Below are 22814 nucleotides of genomic sequence, written 5' to 3'. Positions count from 1 at the left end.
CATGTCAGCCCGTTCTCTTCACAACCATGCAGCCCGCGTTTTTGACGCCGTATGTCCTGGCCACCTTCTCATGCTGAACCAGCAATAGGTCAGCGAATCCGGTGCGATGGAAAAGCCTCCCGGTCAGACTAAGAGTCCGGATTCGTGCCCAAGACTCAATGTAGAGAACCTGCATAGTATCCTCAGGAACGATGTAGAACATTTTCAGGGCATAGGCGACCAGTCCAACGATGAAGCCCGTGGCTGGGCCGTTGGTGAGGATGATGTCGGGAAACTGCTGGCGGCTTCTCGCGCCTCTGAACGGGGACGTCAGGAGCAGCGGGAATATCTGTATGACTGATAACAAGGCGGTAAAGGGCGTTGTGAGTAGACTCTGGTGTATCTTCCTGGCTCTGGTAACGATGTACTTGTCGTGGGTACCGGCTTGTTCTTCGCCATGGATGTCTTTGAGGTCATTCTCGAATGCATCGAGGTGTTTAAGAGACATGGCATCGCCGCTGGAAATGAGATAGCGTCGATGCATATCGGGGATGTTGGGAAAGCCGATCCCCATCATGGCGAGCATCTCCTTGGTATGGCCACCTGATCCAAGCACAATCAGAAAATAGGCTCCCTTCAACAAGCCGAGCCCCGAAGAGTCTTTGGCGGATGCATCGGACAATAGGACCGGACGTCTGAGTCGATTCTGCTGGATTTGTAGATGGCGAGCCTACATTGTGTTGGTGTTTGAAACTTATACATTCGATATCTTTGACATACCGTGATGAAGACTAGGAGTGAGATTGCGCCCAGGGAAAGGGTACCAATCAAGGCCCTCCAAGAGGAACGCAAAATGAGCCCCAAACCAAGCACACAAAAGGCAGCGGCAATGCCGATCAATGTAGATGCGGCTGCCATTTTATTGAGATGTTGCAGAGTCAGGAGTTCTTCTATGGCCTGGTTCCATGCCTTTGCAAGCAAAGATGGAGAAGCACGTTTGGCTTTTATGGCTGTGTTAGCAACGTGTTATGAGTATCAGAATGCAACTCACTAGGTGGGCCGACGTTGCATTACCAGCGTGATTCTGTTCTGAGATTTAGGAGGTCTGATTGTAAATGGTTCACAGAGAAAATGCTTCCCCAAAGCTTAGTTGTTTCTAGGAATCGATCTCTTTGTACAGGATAACCAGATATCGTCCACTCACTTGACGATGTTTTGAGGTGAAGGGGAGACCAGCCCAGTTGCTGTTAGTGCACTGCTGCAGGAGACTCGATGGGTCGCTAAGCAATTGTGGGGTTGTGCCAAACCCTCCCTGCAGAACACCCTCTGGAGGTGGTGGCAGCTTCCGTCTGGTGAAGTTTGTTAGTGTATTTTACGCACCCATGGGCCAGAGGTTCCTGAGTCCTGCCAGTAAAAGAGGATGACCTCATGTTCCTGCTCATCCTCCAAGATCCCTGCGGCTTCCCCTGCTCTCTTACAGGAACACACTCACACCGCCCGGCAGAACCTAGAAAGTTCCGGGTGACAACATTATCGAAGACACAAACACCCCCCTTGCCCTGCATATATCTTCTGTTGTGGCCTGGGGAGCCTTGAATCTCTGAGCGACATGGCAAAGTCAAGAAGCGGCAGGTTACTGACCTGCTTCTACTGTGGAAAGCGCTCTTCTACAAGGTATGACGGCTTGATTCGCGAGTTCCTTTGCCTTCATTGCGACGCAAACAACTATTTGGATGAGGCAAGTCACCCTAACGCGCATTGTGCAACAACACGACCTCTATCTAACGTTCTGCAGCGAGGAGACATCACCGACCCTCCAGTGGCTAAGACGACATCTGTGCCTGCAACGACGACATATGCAACAGCGCGATCACATTCCCCCGATTTTACAAGCCCGTCCCAGAGCATCTTCTGCCCGACATGCCTCAAGAACCAGCACCTTTTTACCAGCTCTCTGGCGCAATACCTTCCCGAGGACCCCGATCACCCCGACTATGCCGAATTGGAAAAGAACATGTACAAATTCCGCCGGCGACTCGAGCAGCGATACCCCCAGATATGCGCCCAATGCGAGCCCAAGGTTCAAGCCCAGCTTGACCAAGCTGGCTACACGGCCAGGACCGACCATCTACGGCGCATGATGGACAGGAGCAGGAAGAGCCGAGTCACTCCCAGGCAATTGACGTCGTTAGATATGGCGGCAGTGGCCGGGAAGTGGCTCTGGTTTGGAGGAGTCGCGTTTCAATACCTGTGGCATGTCACCTGCTTGGCAGCCGTCTTTGCGAGACAGACGGACGAAGGGCCAATGCGAGACCCCGATGCCGAAGTCACAATTGCCCAGAAGCTCTCCCTTGCCTTGACGCTGCTTCTCCCCAAGCCTGAGGTGTTGATATCTTGTAGTTTGTGGGCAAATGCTGTCAGCGTCTGGTGGAATCCCAAGTTCGTTCAGGTGTTCCGTGGCTTCTCTCGGCATATCCTGGGGCTCTCGCACTGGTACACATTTCAGGGGTTGATATTGTTTACGAGATTCCTGGCCATGAGGATGACCGAGCTCAAGGGCGGTCGCGCAGCTGAGGAGAGCGCCCAGATCAGCCTACACGGCCTGATGGCAGTTCTCATGTTGGCGGTGAGCGCCACCAGCTTACTTTCATCTTCCAAACGTTGCTGATTTAAGACACAGATTTACATCCTCGCTCAACGATCTGTCCGTATCGATACGACGCCACTTTTCCGAACCACCGGCACGCCTGTAGCATCGCCTCCAAGGCCGCAGCAGAAGCAGCAACAACTAAAGCATCGTGAAGATGACAATAAGAACATGGCAACCCTTCTTGACGATATCTTGGCTGAGTCTAGCCCGCGGCCTGGAAGTCCCCCGAGTCCGACAAGTATTGGTTCTGGCTCGCCGGCACTCTTTCAGCGAGAATTACAGCATCGATCAAGCGCCCGTACTGCTGTCTTCGGGACGCCGCAGAAGCCATCTCAGCCTCAATACGCGGAAGAAATGGACTGGTCTCCAACGCAATCGAAACACCGCGCCTTCAACGATTTCGGACCTCCGAAGGCGCCGAACCAGGTGTTTGGCCAGCCTGATCCAGGTCCAAACTCTAGCCCGTTTTGGTACAAGGTGCCTCCAGCGCCCATCACGCCGGCGCAGAAGCTTCGCAACGGCCCAAAGATTCTGGCAAAACCGGTCGAAAAGAAATCCATATTTTCCATCGGCAGCCCGAATGCGTCCAGAACGAGCGCCTCGGCGGATGACGCAAACAGAGGCGTGAGCAAAGTGGCCTTCGCGCAGCCCACGTTCTTTGCGCCTTCGGCATCCAATCCCACCGATCCGCGCAGCTCCCTGGCTGACCTTCTCAACACGAGCTTCACGCTGAGCCAGGATGAGCCCGAGGAGGGTGAGAACGGCGAAGCAGCGAACATCAGGCCCGAGCCTGCCAACACTGGCACTTTGGCGAGAACGGGCGGTCTACGCAACAACCGACTACTGGACGTTTTCACCTTGGCAATCCTCCTAGGCGCATGGCTCCACGCGACGTCTGCGTCATACCCATACAGCCGAGACGTGATGTTTGGCGCCATGCTGCTGAGCATGGCCATTGCCATCCATCTCACGGGCGACGCGATCAAGGACATGCGCAACGAGCAGACGCCCAGCTGGGCATCCATCATTAACACGTCGCTGGGCATCGGCGAGCTGGCAGTATCATGTCACTTTGCGCTCCAGATTTACGGGAACCGCATGTTGACGTCGAGCGTGCAAGGCGCCTCTGTCATTGGCGCGATGCTCGCGCATGAGATGTGGAATGCGGCTTGTTAGGGGAGGACCTGCGAACTGGTGCCATGGTCCATTCGACTGGATCCGAGAGGGAGGGAGGTATATGAGATGAGTAACACGAAGCACTGATTGGCGTTTGTTTACCGGCGTTGTAAGACATGAATGGGATAGGGCTGCATAGGCAGGAGACAACATGCGGGCGCGTGGTGCGTTATACAACTTGAGGCCCGCGCGTCTGCCCTTTCGAACTGCCTTTTTCCTTTTCTTTCTCGAGTGCCTTGGATAGGCGGCGGGCAAGCAACAGTAGTACATGGACAGCGTCAAAAGACGACACAACAGGCGGGCGCGCTGGCGGGAGAATTCATTTACGTCCCAACTCAAAGTACCTACCAAATATGCCCGATGCCGGCACTTGATGCTTTCTTCCGCCTTTGTCATTGGCGAACCGACACCAATGTTTTTGGCACCTCTAGCTTCCCGACCTGTTGTGATGGGTGGGTCTACTTCGGCCGTGCCGGAACCGTTGTGACCGTAAGTCACAGCCAGCACGTATGGCTAGCAGATGCCACATGCGAAGAGACTCACGAAGCTTCCGAGCGGACCGACGCTATGAGACGCGCTAGAAGCTACGGAGTGGGATGGACGGCGCGGCGAGCTGGACGGAGGGTAACCTAGTGCGGCGCCAGAGGCAAGCTTGTCACGTCGCCCATCACTCGATAGCACCCGGCGTGCGCGCTACGTGAGTGCATGAAGAACCAAGTGCGGTTGGCCCAGCAAGAAGTCTGTCCCATCCACTGTTCACCAGGTTAGGTACGGAATGCGTAGGTGTATATCTGGGTCTAAAGGGGGGGGGGGGGGGGAAGGCGGGGAATGGCAGTGGGGGAGCTTCTCCAGTATTGGATTGCTCATCTTGCAATCTTTTCTCCATTGAAAGTCGGATCCTGCTTTGGGCCTTCTGGGATAGACCCCCGAGATTGAGGTGGGATGTGGTGCTGACGGACGGCGTCACACCTGAAGGTGATGCAAAATATTGACGAGGTAACACGGTACTACAGCATGCTGTACACTACCATTACGCAGTAGGGATGGCCCGCCGCTGCGGGACTGGGGGCCTTGTCATCAGTATTGGACCCTGTCGGCCGGTTTCATGGCAAGGCGAGAGAGAGAAAGTTGTCACTTTCTTTCCTTTATTTTAATTGTAGTGCTCGGTGCCGAAAAGGCGAGATGCTCCGGATGGCAGGGTGGAGTGTGAGAGGCATTCGGTGAGTGATATCAGCCCAGTCCTCCGAGGTGACGGTGGATGCGGAAATGTTGTGCGCACCCGCACACTGTACAAGTCGCCATGCTGTGCTGTGCCGGTATCCGGGTGGCCACTCGACTCAAAGTCCGAAGGGCGAAAGAGAAAGAGAGGCAACAGACGGGTTCCTTGATTTGGCCGGGTTGGCAGCGTCACCGATACCGTGATGGAGGCGCAACCAAGGTGAAGAGCGGGCTGGTGAGGTAATGCATCATTGGAGGGGAACGACGTGGAAACCGAATGGCCGGTTCAAGTGATGCCTTCGCTTCTACTTTTTTTTAGATTTTCTTTTTTTTTCGGTTTGCTGCCGCTGAGATCCGACACCAGCCACTGTGGTAGTGGTTAGCGCTTCCCCCCCGTCGTGGCTTACGCAGTCTGGCAACATTTCATCATCACACTGCACCTCTTGAAGCAGCGGCGTGCGTGTACGACAACCGCGCTCGGTTCAACACGCGTTGAAGGACTGGTTTGCTTCTGGCTGCGCCGGGAGCGAACATGACGTAAGACGGCCGCGCGGAGTGGGAGGCAGTTTGGCTGGCATGCGACGGCGGTCATCTTCTCACTGGGACGGCACTCTGGAATGGCGTTAACAGCCGAGAGGGGTCCTGAGAGCAGAGAGGATCAGACGTTGTCCGTCATGACACCTCCTGGTCTGATATAAGCCAATAACGCACATGGCGCATAGCGCTGAGCTCAAGGTGAGGCGGAGGGCCCTTTGGATTGAACATTGAGGCCGTCTCACCTAGACTCGAATATGCCAAAACTTTTTAGCACGTAGCGCGATTTCCACTTCACCAGAGTCTGCCAGGGACGGCAAGATACAGGCAGGATGATCGGCAGAAGAGCGAGGCTGTCGCCGTGGCTAGCGCGGTCCAACTGGCTGTCGTCTGCTCGACTTGGAGAATTCTTGATGGCTGACACAGACTCACAACAGTGTGCCACGCGCGCCTGTTGATCGTTTGGAGAATCCCTGTCATCCCCGACCAGGCGGCAGTGTATCTATGCGTACAACTAGGTGTACAGGCGACTCTGGATACTTGGCCCGTGAAACAGACTGCTTCAGAGTACGCCTGTCTGCCATCCAACCAGTTTGGGGAGGACTGAAGTTGATCCGCGGGAGTACTTGCGCGTGCGCGGATTCAGCAGCATGAATGTATGAAGTATGTACACCAAGGTAGTGGAGTGTACTGCAGCTTGGACGACAAACACGGTCGAGTTCAGAACCGCCACTCGCGTAAGACGGACGCTCCCTCACAGTACCTACAGGCTACTGAGGTAGTGTACCGATGGGGATCATCAAGAGTTCCTCGCTGGCTGGGAAGTGGCCCAACCACGCACGCTGAGTCGCAGCGACTGACAGTCTGGCGTGTCTGGAGTCTGCCTGCCTGTCTGCAGGGTTTTCTAGGGTTTCCAACTGGCAGGTTCTCGAGAGACACAGAGATCGATGGCCGCCGCCTTCCTCATTGGGTGACTAAGCGTCAGTGCTTACCCGCCGATCTGTGGCTGCGTTGCGCTCACGTCGCCGCCAGCCACAGTGTCTTTTCCCCCCCCCCCCTCCCTTCTTCTTTTCCTCTTTCTCGTCAAGCCTTGTGATGATGTTGTTGTTGTCGGTCTCCAAGGTCCCCCTCATGTCGCCTAGCGGTCGCTGTCACACTTTTCGATTGAGCCCACCCATCCATCGTGGCAGACGCTGACGGGTCTGGTTTGGGGGACCACTGGTACGGTTTGATGTTCTTTCGCGTCTCGTTGCGCGGCCAGCGGGTGGTTCCAACGTGCCAAGTGCCGGGTTGATGCAAGTTGTGAGGTTGATGCGGGATTCTCCTCGGTGTTTGCCCATAGTCGCTCTTCCATGGATTTGTGAGCCTGTCCGGGAAGGGAAGGGCGAGGTACAAAGTGTACGTACCGACAGCCATCAGTAACCAGTAGGTCCTAAGAATAAAACGCCTGAGGGATGGAGGCAAGTACGTACCTTTTTTTTTTTTTTTTCCTTTCTGAATCTCCTTCATGGCTCCAACTCCTTTGATTTCCTCCCCCTGACGGACGGCCTCTCCAGGTCAGCTTGGCTGCAGTGGACCCGAAGCTTACAGAGAGAGGTTCAGCAGGCTACCCTCCAAAAGCCCGCACCTTATCCGTTTGGGGCTTAGTGAGTGTGTCCTTGCAGGTGTCCCCCCCACACGGAGCTAAGAGGTATAGCTGCACCTATTCTTTGCGGGAGAGATACGCAGGGTCGTCATCCGGGCCGTTCGAGTCTGATTATCAATTTATCTTTTTTCTTCGTTTTTCTTTCTTCTGACCGTCGAAGTGCCGCCTGGCCTGAGTACCGCAATGACCGCGAATGGATGGCCGGGTCCAGCCCACACAACTTTCCAATCCATTTTCCGCTGTGGTGACCTCCTTGCGCCTCGTTTGCGTCCTGTGTCATTCTTTCAGTACATACGGATATTTCCCTCCAAAGTCCCGAGAGTTTTGCTGTCTGGCACTGTAACTAGGCTGGCCTAGCATTTTCTTCCCTCTCTTTTCCCCTCCTCTGACGCCTTTTCCAGCTTCTACCCCTAGGCAGGTACCCAGGTATCCGGGTCCCCTGTAGGTACGGACTGCCAGCATCTCTTCCCCAAATTTGGTTATGCGACCAGCCAGTGCATCACCCCACCCCGTCCCCTCATCTACCAACACAGCGAGGAGGTACCTACTCGTACCCAGGTACATTCCTACCATAGGTACTTTTCACTGCTAGTGCTTCAGAAAGGTCCCCGTCCTCTGCTTTCACACAACACACACACACACTCTCTCTCTTTCTCTCTCGCTCTCTCTTCCCCCCTGGTAAACGGTGAACCGTCTGTCCTTCTCTCTCTCTCTTCCTCTCTTTCCCCCCCAGAGTATCCAATCAATACTTGGGCCTTGACTCTGAGACAAAAAACACTCGAGGAAGACCTTTCTATTCCACCTCATCTCGTCTTAGCCAAGAATTTCACAAAGCCAAGCCAAACATCAATCCAGGGACTCGCCAGGAAAGGTACGTACGCCCACTCCCCTGCCCACCCGTCATTCACAGTCAATCACCCTTCGCATCACCTAAACAGTAATCTGTTTCCATGGGGGGACTGGATAGTCCTGCCAGCACGCTAGCACTGCACCTGTGCTTCCGCGCTTCTTCCTCTCCGCCGCACCCACGCCCCGCCCACTTCAACCACCACGCCGGCTGCACATCGCCCATCCCACCCACACACACACATGACATTACGATGCTCGTTTACTAACCCGCTCCTCCCGTGCGCACCCAGGGTTCTATTATTTCCTCCCTCCTACAGACTACAGTACCTCGTTTCTCCCTCTTTCCCACAACAAATCCAGCCACTTTCGCTTCCACGATCGGCCTGTCCAGATTCATCACCGAGAGTCCCCGCGAACATCATCACCCGTCGCCTGCCTGCGACGCCACCAACAAGACCACCCTGACCCGCGCTCTCGACAAGATGGACCTCAATCTCCAACTTGCCGCCCGTCAGGTCTGCGTCTGTCCTCTGTAAGGACACGCGAAGGGACAATTCTTCAACACTGCCTCTTGTCCCACGGGAGGAAAACAAACCGATCAATCGCTTTTCAACACAACCCTGAACAACCTGAATCAACCGCTTTTCCGACCTGCTCACACGACCTCTTACCTCTTTCTAACCCGCCCCCCAACCGACGAACTATACGGCCCCACGAACCCAAAAATATACTCGACGATCCTGAATAGAGTCACGCGAGCTAGACTCCTCTCTTTACCCCGACCTTTACAAGTCGACTACATGAATCCATCCAACATGGCTGGCGCCATTGTTTCAAAAAGAAGTACAAGACCCTTCCTCGAGGACGGAGGTGGTCACCCGGAAGAAGATCCCACCTACCGCCCGGCAAGACGCAACTCCAAGCAAGAAGACGCCGTTCCCCTCGAGCTGGCAGAGAAGTACCAGGTCAAGGGCCCCTCACGTCAAGGCTCGCGCGAGTCTGTGTCTGCCCCCGATACCACTTTGGACGTCTACGTACAGAAGCAAATCATCATGGTGGAAGATGAAAAGTCGAAGCCCGCTGCCCTTGGAGAAAAACCTGTAGTCTGGCACGAAGATGCGCTCCTGAAAGCCGCTGATCAGCTGAAGACACCGTTGGCTTCACCCATATCTCCAGGCATCGAGCGAGTCCTGCCCATTGACGGGAGACCTATCAACTTCGGCGTCGTGGTCCCAGGAGTGTATCGCAGCAGCTATCCCAAGCCCGAGGATTTCGGCTTCATTCGGAATCTTGGCCTCAAGTCTATTGTGTAAGTCATCTTGATTACTCTCCTTGCTTTGTATTGGTCCTCTCAATGCTGACCAATTACATAGCACCCTTGTCCAGAAGGATGATGTCGATGAGCCATATACAGCCTTCATGTCTGGGAATGGTATCCGCCATCATGTGTTCAACATGAAGGGCACAAAGAAGGAGGCTATCCCTATCCGGACAATGAAGGCTATCCTGCGACTGGTCCTGAACCGCGAGCACCACCCTTTACTCATCCATTGCAACCATGGCAAGGTGCGTTCATCCAAGTTCATTCCCACACCTTCTCCCACTTACTGACATGGCCACAGCACCGCACTGGGTGTGTTGTCGGTGTCGTCCGCAAGGTGACGGGCTGGGAGCTCAACACCATTGTTGATGAGTATCGGGCATATGCTGAACCCAAGGTCAGAGACTGCGATATTAAGTATCTCACCGACTTTGACCTCTCGGACCTGTCCAACCTGTTTGTTCACGATGCCAACATGCGGTTTCGGGTCCGCCACTTCGTCCGGGTGACGCTGTTCAGTGTCTTTGTCATCTTTGTCTGGATGCTCTCTGGTCATAGAATGCAGACCACAGCCAGGCGGGTCAAAGATGTGAGATGACCATGCCTGGTCGTCACAGCATCTCCAGAACTTGCATGGCGTTGAGCGGATGTTTACTGAAGCCTGGACTTGGTGGAGAGCATTGCAGCACCACAACCACAACCTAGGTTTTCTAGAAGAAAAATGGGTCCTACTGCACAGCAACGCATGACACCCTTCTTACACGTAGGGCCCCACATGGGGGGGGACCTGACGATGAAGAAATATTGAGAGGCAAAGATGAACAGGAGAGGCTCTACAAAGCATTGGCAACAGGATGAACGACCAGACAAGATGACCAGGTCGCAGTATATGACAAAGGAACGGAGAAAACTGGGGCACAAAAGGGGCCTGGTATCTGGGACCGCCCAAAGTCGCAGCACTGACTATTGGGAAGGGGACCGCTATTGCAATTTTTTCATTTGTATGGATAGACAGAAGACGGGGACTCATCAAGAGCTGAGGTGTCTCCTTATGGCGTTTGACTCGAGATTCGAGGGGTTACCGAGTGCACCATTTTGTCACGTATCGGTTTTTCTTGCTGCATTGTACAACTAGTATGGCGGAATGGCTGTGGTGGCGATGCCCAGAGTAAAAAGCACATTTTTTGCAAGCAAACAATGCCCATGTTTACTGTCTTTTGTTGAGTAAGTATTTGTGATGGTCTTACATGATATTATCATACAAGCCCCCTCTCTCAAAGAGGGCCGCCTGCTTGTCTATCTGCTCTCTGCGTGTGATATATCCGCGTCGAGGATTGATTCCAAGCCTTGCAAGGCGATGCGACGTGTCAACCCTCCCTCGGTCCCCCGGACGCCGCCATTTCGCGCGCGGCGACATTTCGTCTAACCCGACGTCTTTCAATATCTGACAATACATCTTGCACAATCCTACAATGTTTCTCCTGCCGTCGACAACCCGGGCCCCCGCCTCGCCTTGGCTTGGCATCTCTGTCTTCCTTTGCAACGGTCAGTCAGTCAGCAAGCATCCGAGGAGGCGTGCAACATCCATTGCAATTTTTGCAGACCTGACAGAGGCAGACTACAACGAGCTGCTCTTCTCCAAGCCGCTTTCCCGCGATCGGGAATCTCCGACGGGTCTCCCTTTTCAACGACTCTACACGTCGCCACCCCAGCGGTTCCGCTCCCTTCTCGCGGCCTCGTCCGCCTTGCGGTCGCCGTTGGCGTAGACCCAGGCGCCGGCAGCCGAGTTGGCAAAGCCCATGCCAATTGCGGTGCCGCGCACAAGGCCACGGGCAGTGAACTTGCTGCGCAGGGGCTGGCGGCGGCGCAGGGCGAGGAGGGCATACAGGCCCGAGAGGGCGCAGGTGAAGCCGGCACTGTCGGTAGGGAAGCCGGCAAGGTTGACGTAGCTGCTGAAAAGCAGGGCGGGCGCGAAGGAGAACGGGAGGACCTTGAGGGGCCGCGCATGCAGAGCGGCGATGAAGATGGCGTGGATGGCGGGCGGGAGGGGGTTTGCTGTCGTCGGAGGTGGTGTGTTAGTGATCATGGTACATGTGTCGTGGTGATGGGCGAGAGAGTGGGATGCACGTACTACCGTAATCGTGCAGCTTGCTAAAGATTGAGGACTTGACGTCCTCTGTTTCGGGTACGCCGCTGTTGGACGCCATTGTCGTGGACACTGGGAAGTGGGAGGTCGACCGGTTCCGCTGGCGCAAGGACTGGCTGGGCTGTTGAAGCAGTGGGAATATCGTCACTGATTTTTTGGCGTCGACCTTCTAAAGCAACTGGCTTATAGCTACCTAGCTAGGTACCCGCGGGACCATCACATCGTACTTTATCTCCAAACGCAAGTCCCCGGTGATGTGACTTATCGATAAGACGAGACCTAGCTCTGATGAGTAAGCGCGTGCTGCACCCAATCAGCTACTCCATGGACCCCCGGCGTTGGGGGTCTCGTCAATTTCGACACACCCATCGAGTGGGCTGGGACGGCTGGGCCAACAGCAGAGTGTCTTGTTCGGCAAGGAGGACATTGCGACCTTCTTTCCGTTTCTTGCGACGCAACCGCGGTTCCCTGCTGTACCTACAACCCGGCCATCGACTCCACGACATCTCCCAGAACACGGACGTCGTCTTTTGTGATCCCTCCCAGGACGCACTCTGTCGAGTTTTGAATATAGACACGGGTCGGCCTTTACAAGTGTCTTTTCGCTTCAGCAGGTGCGGGGGAAACCATCCATCCGGGGGCTCCATCCGTCGTTCCATCTAGCCTTGCAACATCTATCTTGACAGATTGGCAAAAAACCGCCAATCAACATTGCATCAGCCAACAACGACCCTGCGCATGACAGCCACGAAAAGTCTCTTGTTGATTTACAGCCCATCGGAACGCATCTAGATCCCGCAGCGTCTTTCTACGCATTTCCCACCCGGTTTCCAGCGATTCGAAAAACGACCCCTCGACTTGCCCCGGCAAACATCACCAAACCCCCCAAAACAGAGACGCACCCAACGCACATACGCGCCCACACCCACGAAACCCGGGCACCATGCCGAGCGCAACAGCCTCGGGGGCCGATGCGGCCGGCGGTGGCGCCCGCAGCCGCGAGCACAATCAGGGCAACCAGGGCCGCTCGTATACGGTGGAACAGAAGGCGGCGGTGCTGCGCATCCGCAAGTGCTCACCGACGGCTTTCTACGACATCCTCGGCCTCGAGGAGGTCAAAAAGACAGCCACGGAGAGCGACATCAAGAAGGCCTACCGCAAGCAGTCACTGATGACCCACCCCGACAAGAACGGCCACGAGCACGCCGACGAGGCATTCAAGATGGTCAGCCGCGCCTTCAGCGTGTTGGGCGACAAGGAGAAGCGCGAAAAGTTTGATCGCTTCGGCACAGACCCGGACTCCCGGTTCGGGCAGGCGCAGGCCCAGAACCCGTTCAGCGGGTTCAGTGGACGGCAAGCTGGTGGCGGCGGCGGCGGAGGTGGGGGAGGTGGCGGCTTCAGAGGTGGCGGGATGGACGAGATGACACCCGAGGAGATGTTCCAGCGGTTTTTTGGGGGCGGATTCGGCGGCGGTCCGTTCGGAGGAGGTGAGTCTTGAGGTGTCCATGCTGAATGAACCAGAGATGCTGACAGCGATGTGCAGGCGGCTTTGACACAGGGCCCCAGTTCGTCTTCAACTTTGGCGGGGGGCCTGGATTCAGGGTACACCAGTTCGGCGGCGCGCGGCCGCGGAGGAGACCGCGTGAAGCGACGGAGCAGCAAGGCGGGGGCCTGTCGACGCTCATGGGCCTCCTGCCAATCCTGTTGCTCTTCGTTTTCCCGCTCATCTCGAGCCTTTTCAGCGGCGGCGGGCCCGCGACGCCGAGCATTGTCTACGATAACCCCAAGGGCGCCAACACGCTCGGCCGGACGACGCCTAAGCTGAACGTCAAGTACTTTGTCAACCCCAAGGAGGTCGAGAGCCTCACCAAGGGTAAGCTCAGCCAGCTGGACCAGACGGCCGAGAACAACTTGGTGCGGACGCTGCGATTCCAGTGCGAGAACGAGTTGCTGGCGAGACAGCGCTTGTACGACTCGGCGAGCGGCTGGTTCTTCCAGGACCCGGAGAAGATGCGCAAAGCCGACGCGTATGACATGCCATCGTGTAAGAGGCTTGAGTCGTTCAATGTGGGGAGGTGATGAGGCCTGTAATCGAGAAAGGGAGCCGTTGGACGGGGTTGTGGTAAGATGTAAGAAACGGGAGATTTTGCCTATTGCTCTTTTTCGACATAGGCCGAGAGATGGCTGGTCGAGGAGACGGGCGGCTGATGGGATGTCGTGGGAAGGGGGCTGATTCCTGGTCTAATTCGGCGTTCTGGAGACAGATGAGATTCATAGCATTCTTGGGAACCCGCGCCTGGGCATATTTTCCTCTTCCGGCACAGTAGTCTTCTATATATTCCTTTTCCCACCTTCACCACAGCCGGGTCGTCTCTTTCAGCATACGCATAGCCTGTGTCGGCGAGAGCTTCTCGTGTAAGCGATTAGCCAGGCATCGACCGTCAAAGGTCCGATTGCCTGTAATGGCATATGACTGGCCAACTCACCTCACTTCCTTGTATGATGCGGCTCACCTGATGTTCTTGCTGAAGCTTCGTCTCCTTCCTCAAGTCAAAATTAACATCAGGGTTGGCACCTTGATAAGGGAATGTTTCCTTTGCGTTTCTTTCTTAAATTTTGTTGGTTGAACCCAACGGCAGTACTTCAAGCGACGGACGCAACGTAGTCGACGGAAACGTCGCGGACATGGTTTTCGCCCTTGAAATATTGCCTCGGGGCGAGTGAGCATCATGTCTCTACATCCTCCCATGAGATCACCTGGACACGCGCCGACCACCACTGGAATATCATAAGTCCCCGTAGTTGAGAGACCCTCTGGACACGCGAGGACATGGGAGCCCGAAGTGGGGGATTGGGAGACTCAAACAGCTACTTATGTGCTCCCGAACTCGACGTGCAGTCTCTTGACCCGTCCCCGGCAGCCCTCCCGAGGACCGGCGGTCACGGAGCACGTCTTTATTGGCTGGGTACCCGTTCGTAATTAGAGTTCCGACGCACCCCCGGACTCCACAACAAGGTGTGAACGGTGGGAACGGTGTGAAAACTGTGTGTGTTTTTTTTATGTTTCTTTTTTGCCTCTGATTTCTCATTTCCCTCATACGCGTGGCAGCTGGGCATGATGACGAGAGATGCAAGCCCGCCCGGCCAAAGAGTTGAAACGAGGGAGAGAAGAAGAGTAAAAAAAAAAAGGTTTGCCCAAGGTTCAGATCATGCACTTAGTAAATGAACCCCCTCGTCCTCCCCTGCTTCAACAGCGTACATACCTCCCTTACAGTGCTATATAAGTTTGTTCATTACTCAGAACATTAGTACCAGTGAGTCCCACTCTATTAGTCTGTCCTTAAGTAGGAGACCGACGACGCAAGGATGGAAGGGTGGTGGAAGGATTCACGATGAAGGAAGGGAACAAGACTTCGTTGGTAGTGTCTGAGCAAGCAGAACGCAGAAGATACACCTCTTATTAGCGTCAAACCGTCCCATTGCGACACGAACGGGCAAGCACAGAAGGGCACGCGACGAAAGGATTGGGAGACGAAGAGGAGACACCGAGTGACATGGGACCCGAACCAAGGTTAACGCATGCGAAAAGTGTCGTCCAGACCTCCGCCAAAGACTGCTTCCGGCGACATTCATGCTGGACCGGTTCATGCTGGACGGCGGAGGGGACCAGCTCTTCAAGGATTCCTCAAACCATGGCCATGACCATGGTCTATGAGTGAGATGCGGTACATTACTGGTCCCAAGTAAGTACACAGGTGTTTGCGTGCCCCCAGGCCGATTGTGGGGCCATCGCGATGAAACGGAGGCTCGGACTTTTTTTTCGATTTGGGGGGAAAAGGGGGGGAGGGCTAGAAAGGGCTGAGAGCCAGGCAATGCGTGTAAGAGGCATATGCGCGTATAAGCGTGTAAATGTGTAGTGAATGACTATGTGAATTACGAGACCATGGCTGTGATGGTGTCGTTAACAAAAGCGCATCGGCGGGTTGGTGACGGGCTGTTAGGACGGCGGCTCGCCCGTCCGTAAACTGGAGACGACGGACGGCGAGGCGGGGATGCGTTCCTGTCCGAAAGAGTCAAGTCGCGGGCACAGGCACGGAGCACCGCCCGGGACCCTTTGCGTCATTGCGCGGGGGCGATCCATGAAGGCGAGTGGCTGAACCGAGGGGATAAGGTACGAGGGGAGATGGGGCGACCTGGAGAGCCCGTCCTCTCCGAATGTGGCTGAGACTACCTGTCGACGCCACATCTTCATGTCGCCCACAGACTACAGCTCAGCCGTTCTTCCACTTGGGTGATCCATGGTGCATGGTGGATTGGGATCAATCTGTTTATCGGACACCGATACGTGTATTACTAGGTACTCCTTAGTCTGTACAGCTGCTCCTTACAATCGTCTCTCAGTCTCGCGACGCGGCCGGCTGAGCCTTAAGAGACTGGAGTAGCAGGCTTTCTGATTGGTCGGTGGGTAGGTGTGGATATCGGCGAGGAGTGGACGCGCAAGCTTCAGGTAGTGAAGCTTCCCATCCCATCATCCGTCGTCTACGGCGCTGTACCTCATGGTATGGCGCATTGACACGCGCGTGAATAAGCCGCGATATGGTCGTCGTCGTTGTCGTCGTCACCATGCGATTGCTCCCGTTTGCATTCGTCTGTCGGTACCGCATAGGGGTTGGCGGATTGGCGATTCACAGCGAGCTGAAGCGTCACCAATCCACGACCGTGAGATGAGGAGGTTTCTCGCTCTCTCCCAGATGCATGTTTTCTGGCGGCGAGCCTCCGCGACTCGACTCGGGGGACACCCAGGGATCTTCCCCACGGCGGTGGCGGGCAGCAAGCAGCCATAGGTAGCCAAGTTGCCTCTGGTGGGCGCAGCAGAGCTTCTCGCAGAGAGTGTTGGTTGCTGCTGCGGTTCCCTGTCCGCGTAAGTCGAGGTGCTGGTGCCGCCCCGGCCCTGCGTCCAGCGGCCCACTTGGATGCGTCGGAGCTCAAGGGAGCTGTCAAGCAGGCTGGAGGGGACATTGGATATGAAAGCCTTTGAAACTCGGCGTGGAGAACAGTGACTTGTTTCGGGTCTCAGGACTCATGTTGCCTGGCCTGGATTGGTTCCCCAGCGTTGCCTTGAAGTACACCGTTTTTGTTCCCGCCCACAATGTAGAGAAGGAAAGAGAAGAAACATAGGACTGAGCTGAGTGAGTAAGCTGGGCCACTACCCTCTCGGTACCTATCTACCTGTCCCGCCAGCGCCCCCAGTTGGTGGTGGTGGGGGGGAAGGCGCACCGCCACCCTCGTCCATTGTCCTCCGTGTCTCGTGCATATGTCCAGCGCCTGCACTGCGCTATGTGCTGCGTTGCGTTGCGTTGCGTTGCGCTGCGTGGACCACGGAATTCCAGGCCAACGGCGTGTGCAATGCACAGAGGGTGGTGGGTGGTCTTGGCTTGCTTCGGTTTTCAGTTTCCAGGTTCCTCACTCCGACTTGCAGCAGCAGGATAGATGCTCAGACTCTCTGCCTTTCTCTCACTCTCACCCTCACTTTCACCCTTTCTCACTCTCACTCGTTCTCTGTCTCCCTCCCTCTATCCCTCCCTCTCTCTCACACACACACCTTCTTCCCCAACCCCAAAAAAACCGTGCCAATCTTCCTGCAACCCCCGAAACATCCTGCTTCGTCGTTTTGGCCGCCCGCCATTTTCAGCTCCCGGAAGAGGCCGGGGGGAATAGAGGTAACCCATCCCGAGCAAACCCCCCTCTTTCCTCCCTTTCCTCCTAGCAGGGTTCCTGGAACCGCCGTTGGTGATTGTTTAATACCCGTTTTTACTATGTGCTTACTTTTTTTTATTAATTTTTCCAATTTTTGGCAGCTGATTACCTGCAGTTACCCCAGAACATAGAGGCGGGATACCAGGATTCCAAGAGCAGCCCACCTGGATGACGACACCTCCCCGGAGCTTCAATCTCACCCAGGTCTCTCGTCGCCCAGTCCGCTTGCCGAGCATTCCCCAACCCCGCCTGCAGCGTTCCACCAGCTGCCATTCCGACTTTATCTCCATTATCCGACGACACGCTACGGTACGATACTATTTGATACGATACCACTAATTTACGTCTCGTCTTCCTTTCTTCTTGCCTCCGACGAGTGAAGACCGTCCCGACGAAAAATACCTCTTAATAACTCTCTTCTCGCGCTCTCTCTTGTCCGAGACTTCGGGACCCTCGTCGACATGGTTACCCGTAAGCCCGTCTCCGACGACAGTTCCATCGACGCCAACGCCGGCACCCCGCGCGTACAAGACATGCGAAAGGAGCTCTGGGGGGGTGCCACCGACTCCCCTTCAACCGACGCAGGCAGCGTCTGGGACGACGCCCCCCAGCAGAAGGGCGCCGCTGCCCTGAACCAGCAAACGATACCAGAAGACATCACCGAGTCGCCCAGGCCCGCAGGCATTGCGGTACAGGGCCCTTATATGACCAATGGTGCTTGGGGCGACGACAACATCGACGTCCAAGGTCAAGACCATCGACCTCCAACCGTCGGCCAACCGACGACCGACGCCAACAGTGTTCCGCTGGTGCTGCGGCCGGGGCCACCGCCTGCACGATCCGATACAAATCCATTCAAGAGGAAGGACTTTCGGGCTGACACCGACCAGACATCGCCGCCGCTGGCCAATAGTCCCCCGACGGTGCCACCGTTGCAGCCTCTGTCGCAAATGAGCACTGGTGAGATGAGTAACAATCCGTGGCAACCCGCTCTCGATCATCATGCTCAAAGAACTGCCACCGCTGCCACCGCCGCTACGGCAAGCGCTCAACAGTCTCTCCGCACCCAGCACAGCGGGGAATCGGAGCGCGATGCATGGGCTGCCTCCCAAGACCCGAAGTTGCCTGCGATATCAACATCCCCGGCCCTACTGTCTCTGCCCTCTGAACCCGCATCTCCCGCGTGGGACGAGCTGCCGGAGAATCAGACGAAGAAGCCGGCGGAAGAGCAGAAGCCAGTCAGTAACGATGTTGCCGGAGACCAGCACGCGTGGGATGACCTGGGCTCGCAAAACAAGGGCAAGGCGAAGGCTGCTGCTCCCGTAATACCTCATCCTTCCACTGTCGAGGACGCTCCCATGGATGATTGGAATCTTATTGATGTTGAACCACCTGCTGGTCCGCCGCCGGGCAGGTCGCACGTGACGGACCAAAACCCCGAAACGTCTGAGCGACAGTCCGCAGATGAAAAGTTACCTCCAGCTCTGCCACCACGACACGACGAAGAGGTTCCGCCCCGGCAGCCGCCACGTCCCGTAGACGGCAAGTCGGAAACCTACCAGATCAAGAACGTTGCCTGGTACGACCACAGCGCCGAGAAGAACCCGCGCATCTCGCCCATCCTCGTCCAAAACGCCAACGGGCCGTGTCCACTGCTGGCACTGGTCAACGCGCTCACGCTGACGACACCGCCATCTCTGTCAGACACAGCACTCGTGCAGGTGCTCCGTTCTCGGGAGCAAATCAGCCTCGGGTACCTTCTAGACGCCGTCGTCGACGAGCTCATGAGGAGAACGCAAGAGTCACTGCCCGACGTATCTTTGCTTTACGGTTTCCTCAAGGGCCTCCACACGGGCATGAACGTGAACCCGCGCTTCGTGCCGACGCCCGATATTGTAAAGGCCTTTAAGCGCACCTCGCTGACCCATCTGCACCCGACGGAGCGCGACGACCTGATCCCGGGAACTTTTGAAGACACCAAGGAGATGGCCCTGTACGCTGCTTTCGCCATCCCGCTGATCCACGGATGGCTGCCAACCAAATCGGACCCGGCGTATGCCGCCTTCGAGCGCCAGGCCGCCTCGTTTGAAGACGTGCAGACACTGCTGTTTCGGGACGAGGAGCTCCAGGAGAAGCTGGGCACGTTGACGGAGGAAGAGGAGGAGGTTTTTTCGGACATACAGGCGATAAGAGCGTTCCTGGAAACATCAGCAACGCAGCTGACGCCGTCGGGTCTGGACGTCATTACAAGAGCCATGAGGCCTGGGTCCTTCGCCATCCTCTTCCGTAACGACCACTTCTCCACGCTCTATCGGCACCCTTCGACGCAGCAGCTGCTTGTGCTCGTTACCGATGCGGGCTACGCCGCGCACGACGAAGTGGTCTGGGAGTCGCTGGCTGACGTGAACGGCGAGCGAACCGAATACTACTCTGGTGATTTCCGCCTCGTGGGCGGCGAGGGCGAGCAGTCGCAAGGCAGCTCCCGCGGGGGCCAGGCGAGCGTCGGCGACAACGGTTCGGGAGGAGGCAAACCTAGAGTCGACACGGGAGACGAGGGCGAAGGAGGCTGGTCGACCGTGCAGGGTCGCGGGCGGCAAAAGAAGCTGGAGCCGCCGTCGCAGTCAGACGAAGCACCTCTATCGCCCAACCACGAGCAGGAAGACAGAGATCTCGCACTGGCTCTCCAGCTACAGGAAGAGGAAGAGCAGCGGCACAGAGCCGAGCAGTCAGCTCGTCGGCGGGAAAGTATCTTGAGCGAACAGTACATTGAGCAGCAAGCACGTCTGCAGCAAGGCCCGACGACGAGGCGTGTGGCCAATAGGCAGGCCGTACGAGCGGGCGCCCCGCGCAGCAACAGCATCGGCAACATTAACTCGACAGTCTTGCAGGGCAGCCGGCGAAACTCGAACAGCAACGCGGCTGTGCCGCCAACATCGGGGCGTCAGCCAGGTCAACCGCCGCAGATGGTGCGGCCACTTGTGCCACCTGTGGTCCCCGTCCGCCGGTCAGGAGTAAATCGGCCGGCGGATGAAGGGTTGGACGATGCGCCCCCGACGTACGAACAAGCGCAGGCGGCAGCCAAGTACGAGCCGCCACCCGGGCATCCACATCACGCAAGCAGCCCGACGGTTGGGCGGCAAGGCAACAACGGCGGGGCCGGGCCGTCTTTTCCGCCTCGGCCGATGGTGGGCGGCGGGCGAGGCCGGGTAATGGGACCGGGCGGAGTGGTTGGCAGCTCTCAAGCGGCTAGAGACCGGGACTGCATCGTCATGTGAAGATGGGAAATGGGACAATGGAAGCGTTGTGGCGTCCTTCATGAAGAGGCGTCGGTGGGTTTAACTTTCTATCTGCATTCATTTTGCTCGCCGGCATGAGTTCATCGCAACCCCTTTGTTTTTGCGAGAGAGCGAAGCAGAGTCGCGAGTCTTGTTTTTATTGTACAAAACATCTTTTTCTTTTCTTAGCGGGATGGCGTTGGAAAACATGAATTGGGATCAGACAGGGGCGAATTGAAGAGTAAGACTTTATTAAGATGCATTGGTGTGTTAGTGTGACAATGGTTGTCGGTAGTGATACTGGACCTGGGCATCTCTAATCGGGTGATGGTGATGGTGCTCTGCTGCTGCTGCTGCTGTTGCTGCTGCAAGGGGTAAGCTGTGGTGGAGAAGCGAGCGCTGGGGAAACATTCCGATTTACAGGGGGGCTGCAGCTAGGGACCCGGGTGGCTCAGGAACCCGCTTTTCGGTTGGCCCGGAAGGGGAAAGCGGTGTGTGGGCGCGTTGTCGTCCCCATTTCCCGCCCGGACACCCGTTTTGATGTCATTGACCATCACATCACCATCTTCTTCGCTCAGCATCGCATAGGCGGGAGGGAAGCTCAAAACATAACACGCAGGATTGAAGTGCTCAGGAGGAATTGGTTTGGGTTCAGAAAACCAATCTTTCTTGACACACGGTTTCACATACATAGTCTCATTTTGCCCTGCCTTCTTTTTCACAACCAGTCAAACTGATCCCGTCATGGCGCTGATCGAGGGCTGGTTGCCGCCCACTCGGGAGAACTGGGAGACTCTCACCATCGTGTGGCAGCTTTGCTGGCCCGTGGTATGTTTTCCTCTCTAATCTCCAACTCTCTCTCTCTCTTTACCTTTCCAACTCTCTCTCTCTCTCTCTGGCTTGTTTCGAGAGGAGAAGAGAGAGGAATCGGTCTCGAGCCGGACCGTAGCTGACACACGCTCTAGTTTGGCTCGCTGCAATACTTCATCAGCTGGTACGGTATGGGCAAGACGTCGGTCCAGAGCCGCCTCAACATCCCCGGCCGCCTCGCCTGGTTCCTGATGGAGATCCCTGGCGTCACTACCCTGCTGTACATCATGAACACCCTCCCCGCCCAGCTCGGCATCCACGACCTGCCGTGGCAGAACAAGGTGCTCGCCGGCCTATTCGTACGTCCCACTTCCCCCCTCCCCCCTCCCTCTCCTTATTCGGGTCTCACCACAAACCCATAACGCGAGATCCGCACAGCTGACAATGACGACCAAGACGATCCACTACGCCTATCGCGCAGTCATCTTCCCCATCGTGCAGCCCTCCATGTCGCCCATCCACCTCCTCGTCGCCCTCTCCGCCCTGTCATTCCAGCTAATGAACGGCGCCTGCCTGGGCAGCTACCTCGCCGCCTACGGGCCCACCACAAAGACCCAGTGGGATGCCGCCCTCGGCTTCGGCGGCGTCGCCCAGTTCGTTGCCGGCATCGCCATCTTCTATGTCGGCCTCGCCGGCAACTACTTTCACGACGAGGAGCTCCGCGAGATCCGCCGCGCCGAGCAGCGGCGCCAGGAAAAGGCCGTCGCTGCCAGCAAAGGCGGCAACGGCGGCAAGGGTGTGCACAAGCACTATCGCATCTCCGAGGCCATGCTGTTCCGCTACATGCTGTACCCGCACTACTTTTGCGAGTGGATCGAATGGTTCGGCTTCTGGATGGCGAGCGGCTGGAGCGTCCCGGGCCGGGCTTTCCTGCTCAACGAGATCTTTGTCATGTTCCCTCGCGCGAGGAGCGGGAGGCGCTGGTATGTCGACCAGTTTGGCGAGGAGAAGATCCGGAGGAAGTGGACCATCGTTCCGGGCGTCTACTGAGGCGAGCGCGGGGGTGCGGTGATCCGTTCAGTCTTTGGTGCGTGAACCCTTAACTCCAGGGAAGTCACAGTTAAATAGGCGAGTTTGAAGATTATTGTGTAAGCCATAAGCGCCGACGGCCTATACAGGCACAGCATAAGCGTAGATCTGCGGCTGCTCGCTTACCAACAATGGGAGGCCCTATTTCCCTATGCAACGTGACCGCTTCAGCCCGTTCAAAGACCTCGGATGAAAACCAAATTGGTAAGGCGGCCGGGAAAACGTCTCGCCCCGTTGCAGAATGTTTGCTTCCCCAATGTGAGCCTCAATGACAATATCGTCAAACAGCATTGCAGCTCCGTTTGCGTACCGCGTCTGCGAGTGTCTTCTGCAAGAGCAGCTAAGTCTAGCAGAAGACAGCCAAT

General features: G+C 56.3%; 7 protein-coding genes across 7 annotated transcripts; 5 read left to right on the top strand and 2 right to left on the bottom strand.

Moving 5' to 3' along the window:
• Window position 1: 1 nt before the first annotated feature.
• CDEST_07274 (Putative oligosaccharide biosynthesis protein Alg14) lies at window positions 2-1178 on the bottom strand. Its single transcript, XM_062923433.1, has 3 exons — window positions 1031-1178; window positions 760-980; window positions 2-709 (listed from the first exon to the last, which is right to left on the bottom strand). The coding sequence occupies exons 2-3, from the start codon at window positions 895-897 to the stop codon at window positions 5-7; spliced, it is 843 nt and encodes a 280-aa protein (XP_062779484.1). The 5' UTR covers window positions 898-980; window positions 1031-1178; the 3' UTR covers window positions 2-4.
• A 267-nt stretch (window positions 1179-1445) lies between these two features.
• CDEST_07273 (Putative integral inner nuclear membrane protein ima1) lies at window positions 1446-4255 on the top strand. The gene is made up of 3 exons (XM_062923432.1): window positions 1446-1717; window positions 1775-2605; window positions 2660-4255. The coding sequence occupies exons 1-3, from the start codon at window positions 1589-1591 to the stop codon at window positions 3803-3805; spliced, it is 2106 nt and encodes a 701-aa protein (XP_062779483.1). The 5' UTR covers window positions 1446-1588; the 3' UTR covers window positions 3806-4255.
• Window positions 4256-7646: 3391 nt separating this feature from the next.
• Window positions 7647-10574, top strand: CDEST_07272 (Putative Dual specificity protein phosphatase). Its single transcript, XM_062923431.1, has 4 exons — window positions 7647-8073; window positions 8342-9360; window positions 9425-9617; window positions 9674-10574. The coding sequence occupies exons 2-4, from the start codon at window positions 8852-8854 to the stop codon at window positions 9968-9970; spliced, it is 999 nt and encodes a 332-aa protein (XP_062779482.1). The 5' UTR covers window positions 7647-8073; window positions 8342-8851; the 3' UTR covers window positions 9971-10574.
• Window position 10575: 1 nt separating this feature from the next.
• On the bottom strand, window positions 10576-11683 carry CDEST_07271 (uncharacterized protein). Its single transcript, XM_062923430.1, has 2 exons — window positions 11504-11683; window positions 10576-11427 (listed from the first exon to the last, which is right to left on the bottom strand). The coding sequence occupies exons 1-2, from the start codon at window positions 11577-11579 to the stop codon at window positions 11066-11068; spliced, it is 438 nt and encodes a 145-aa protein (XP_062779481.1). The 5' UTR covers window positions 11580-11683; the 3' UTR covers window positions 10576-11065.
• A 220-nt stretch (window positions 11684-11903) lies between these two features.
• CDEST_07270 (Putative DnaJ domain, Chaperone J-domain superfamily) lies at window positions 11904-13878 on the top strand. The gene is made up of 2 exons (XM_062923429.1): window positions 11904-13005; window positions 13062-13878. The coding sequence occupies exons 1-2, from the start codon at window positions 12462-12464 to the stop codon at window positions 13595-13597; spliced, it is 1080 nt and encodes a 359-aa protein (XP_062779480.1). The 5' UTR covers window positions 11904-12461; the 3' UTR covers window positions 13598-13878.
• Window positions 13879-17019: 3141 nt separating this feature from the next.
• CDEST_07269 (Putative MINDY deubiquitinase) lies at window positions 17020-20799 on the top strand. Its single transcript, XM_062923428.1, has 2 exons — window positions 17020-17238; window positions 17391-20799. Exon 2 carries the CDS (start codon window positions 17737-17739, stop codon window positions 20548-20550), a length of 2814 nt encoding a protein of 937 aa, XP_062779479.1. The 5' UTR covers window positions 17020-17238; window positions 17391-17736; the 3' UTR covers window positions 20551-20799.
• A 303-nt stretch (window positions 20800-21102) lies between these two features.
• On the top strand, window positions 21103-22606 carry CDEST_07268 (Putative 3-oxo-5-alpha-steroid 4-dehydrogenase). Its single transcript, XM_062923427.1, has 3 exons — window positions 21103-21378; window positions 21516-21719; window positions 21817-22606. Exons 1-3 carry the CDS (start codon window positions 21295-21297, stop codon window positions 22408-22410), a joined length of 882 nt encoding a protein of 293 aa, XP_062779478.1. The 5' UTR covers window positions 21103-21294; the 3' UTR covers window positions 22411-22606.
• The last annotated feature ends 208 nt before the right edge of the window (window positions 22607-22814 follow it).

The sequence above is a fragment of the Colletotrichum destructivum genome, chromosome 4 (genome assembly GCF_034447905.1).
Source record: "Colletotrichum destructivum chromosome 4, complete sequence".
Classification (NCBI taxonomy): Eukaryota; Fungi; Ascomycota; class Sordariomycetes; order Glomerellales; family Glomerellaceae; genus Colletotrichum; species Colletotrichum destructivum.
This window is presented reverse-complemented; position numbering and strand designations above follow the sequence as displayed.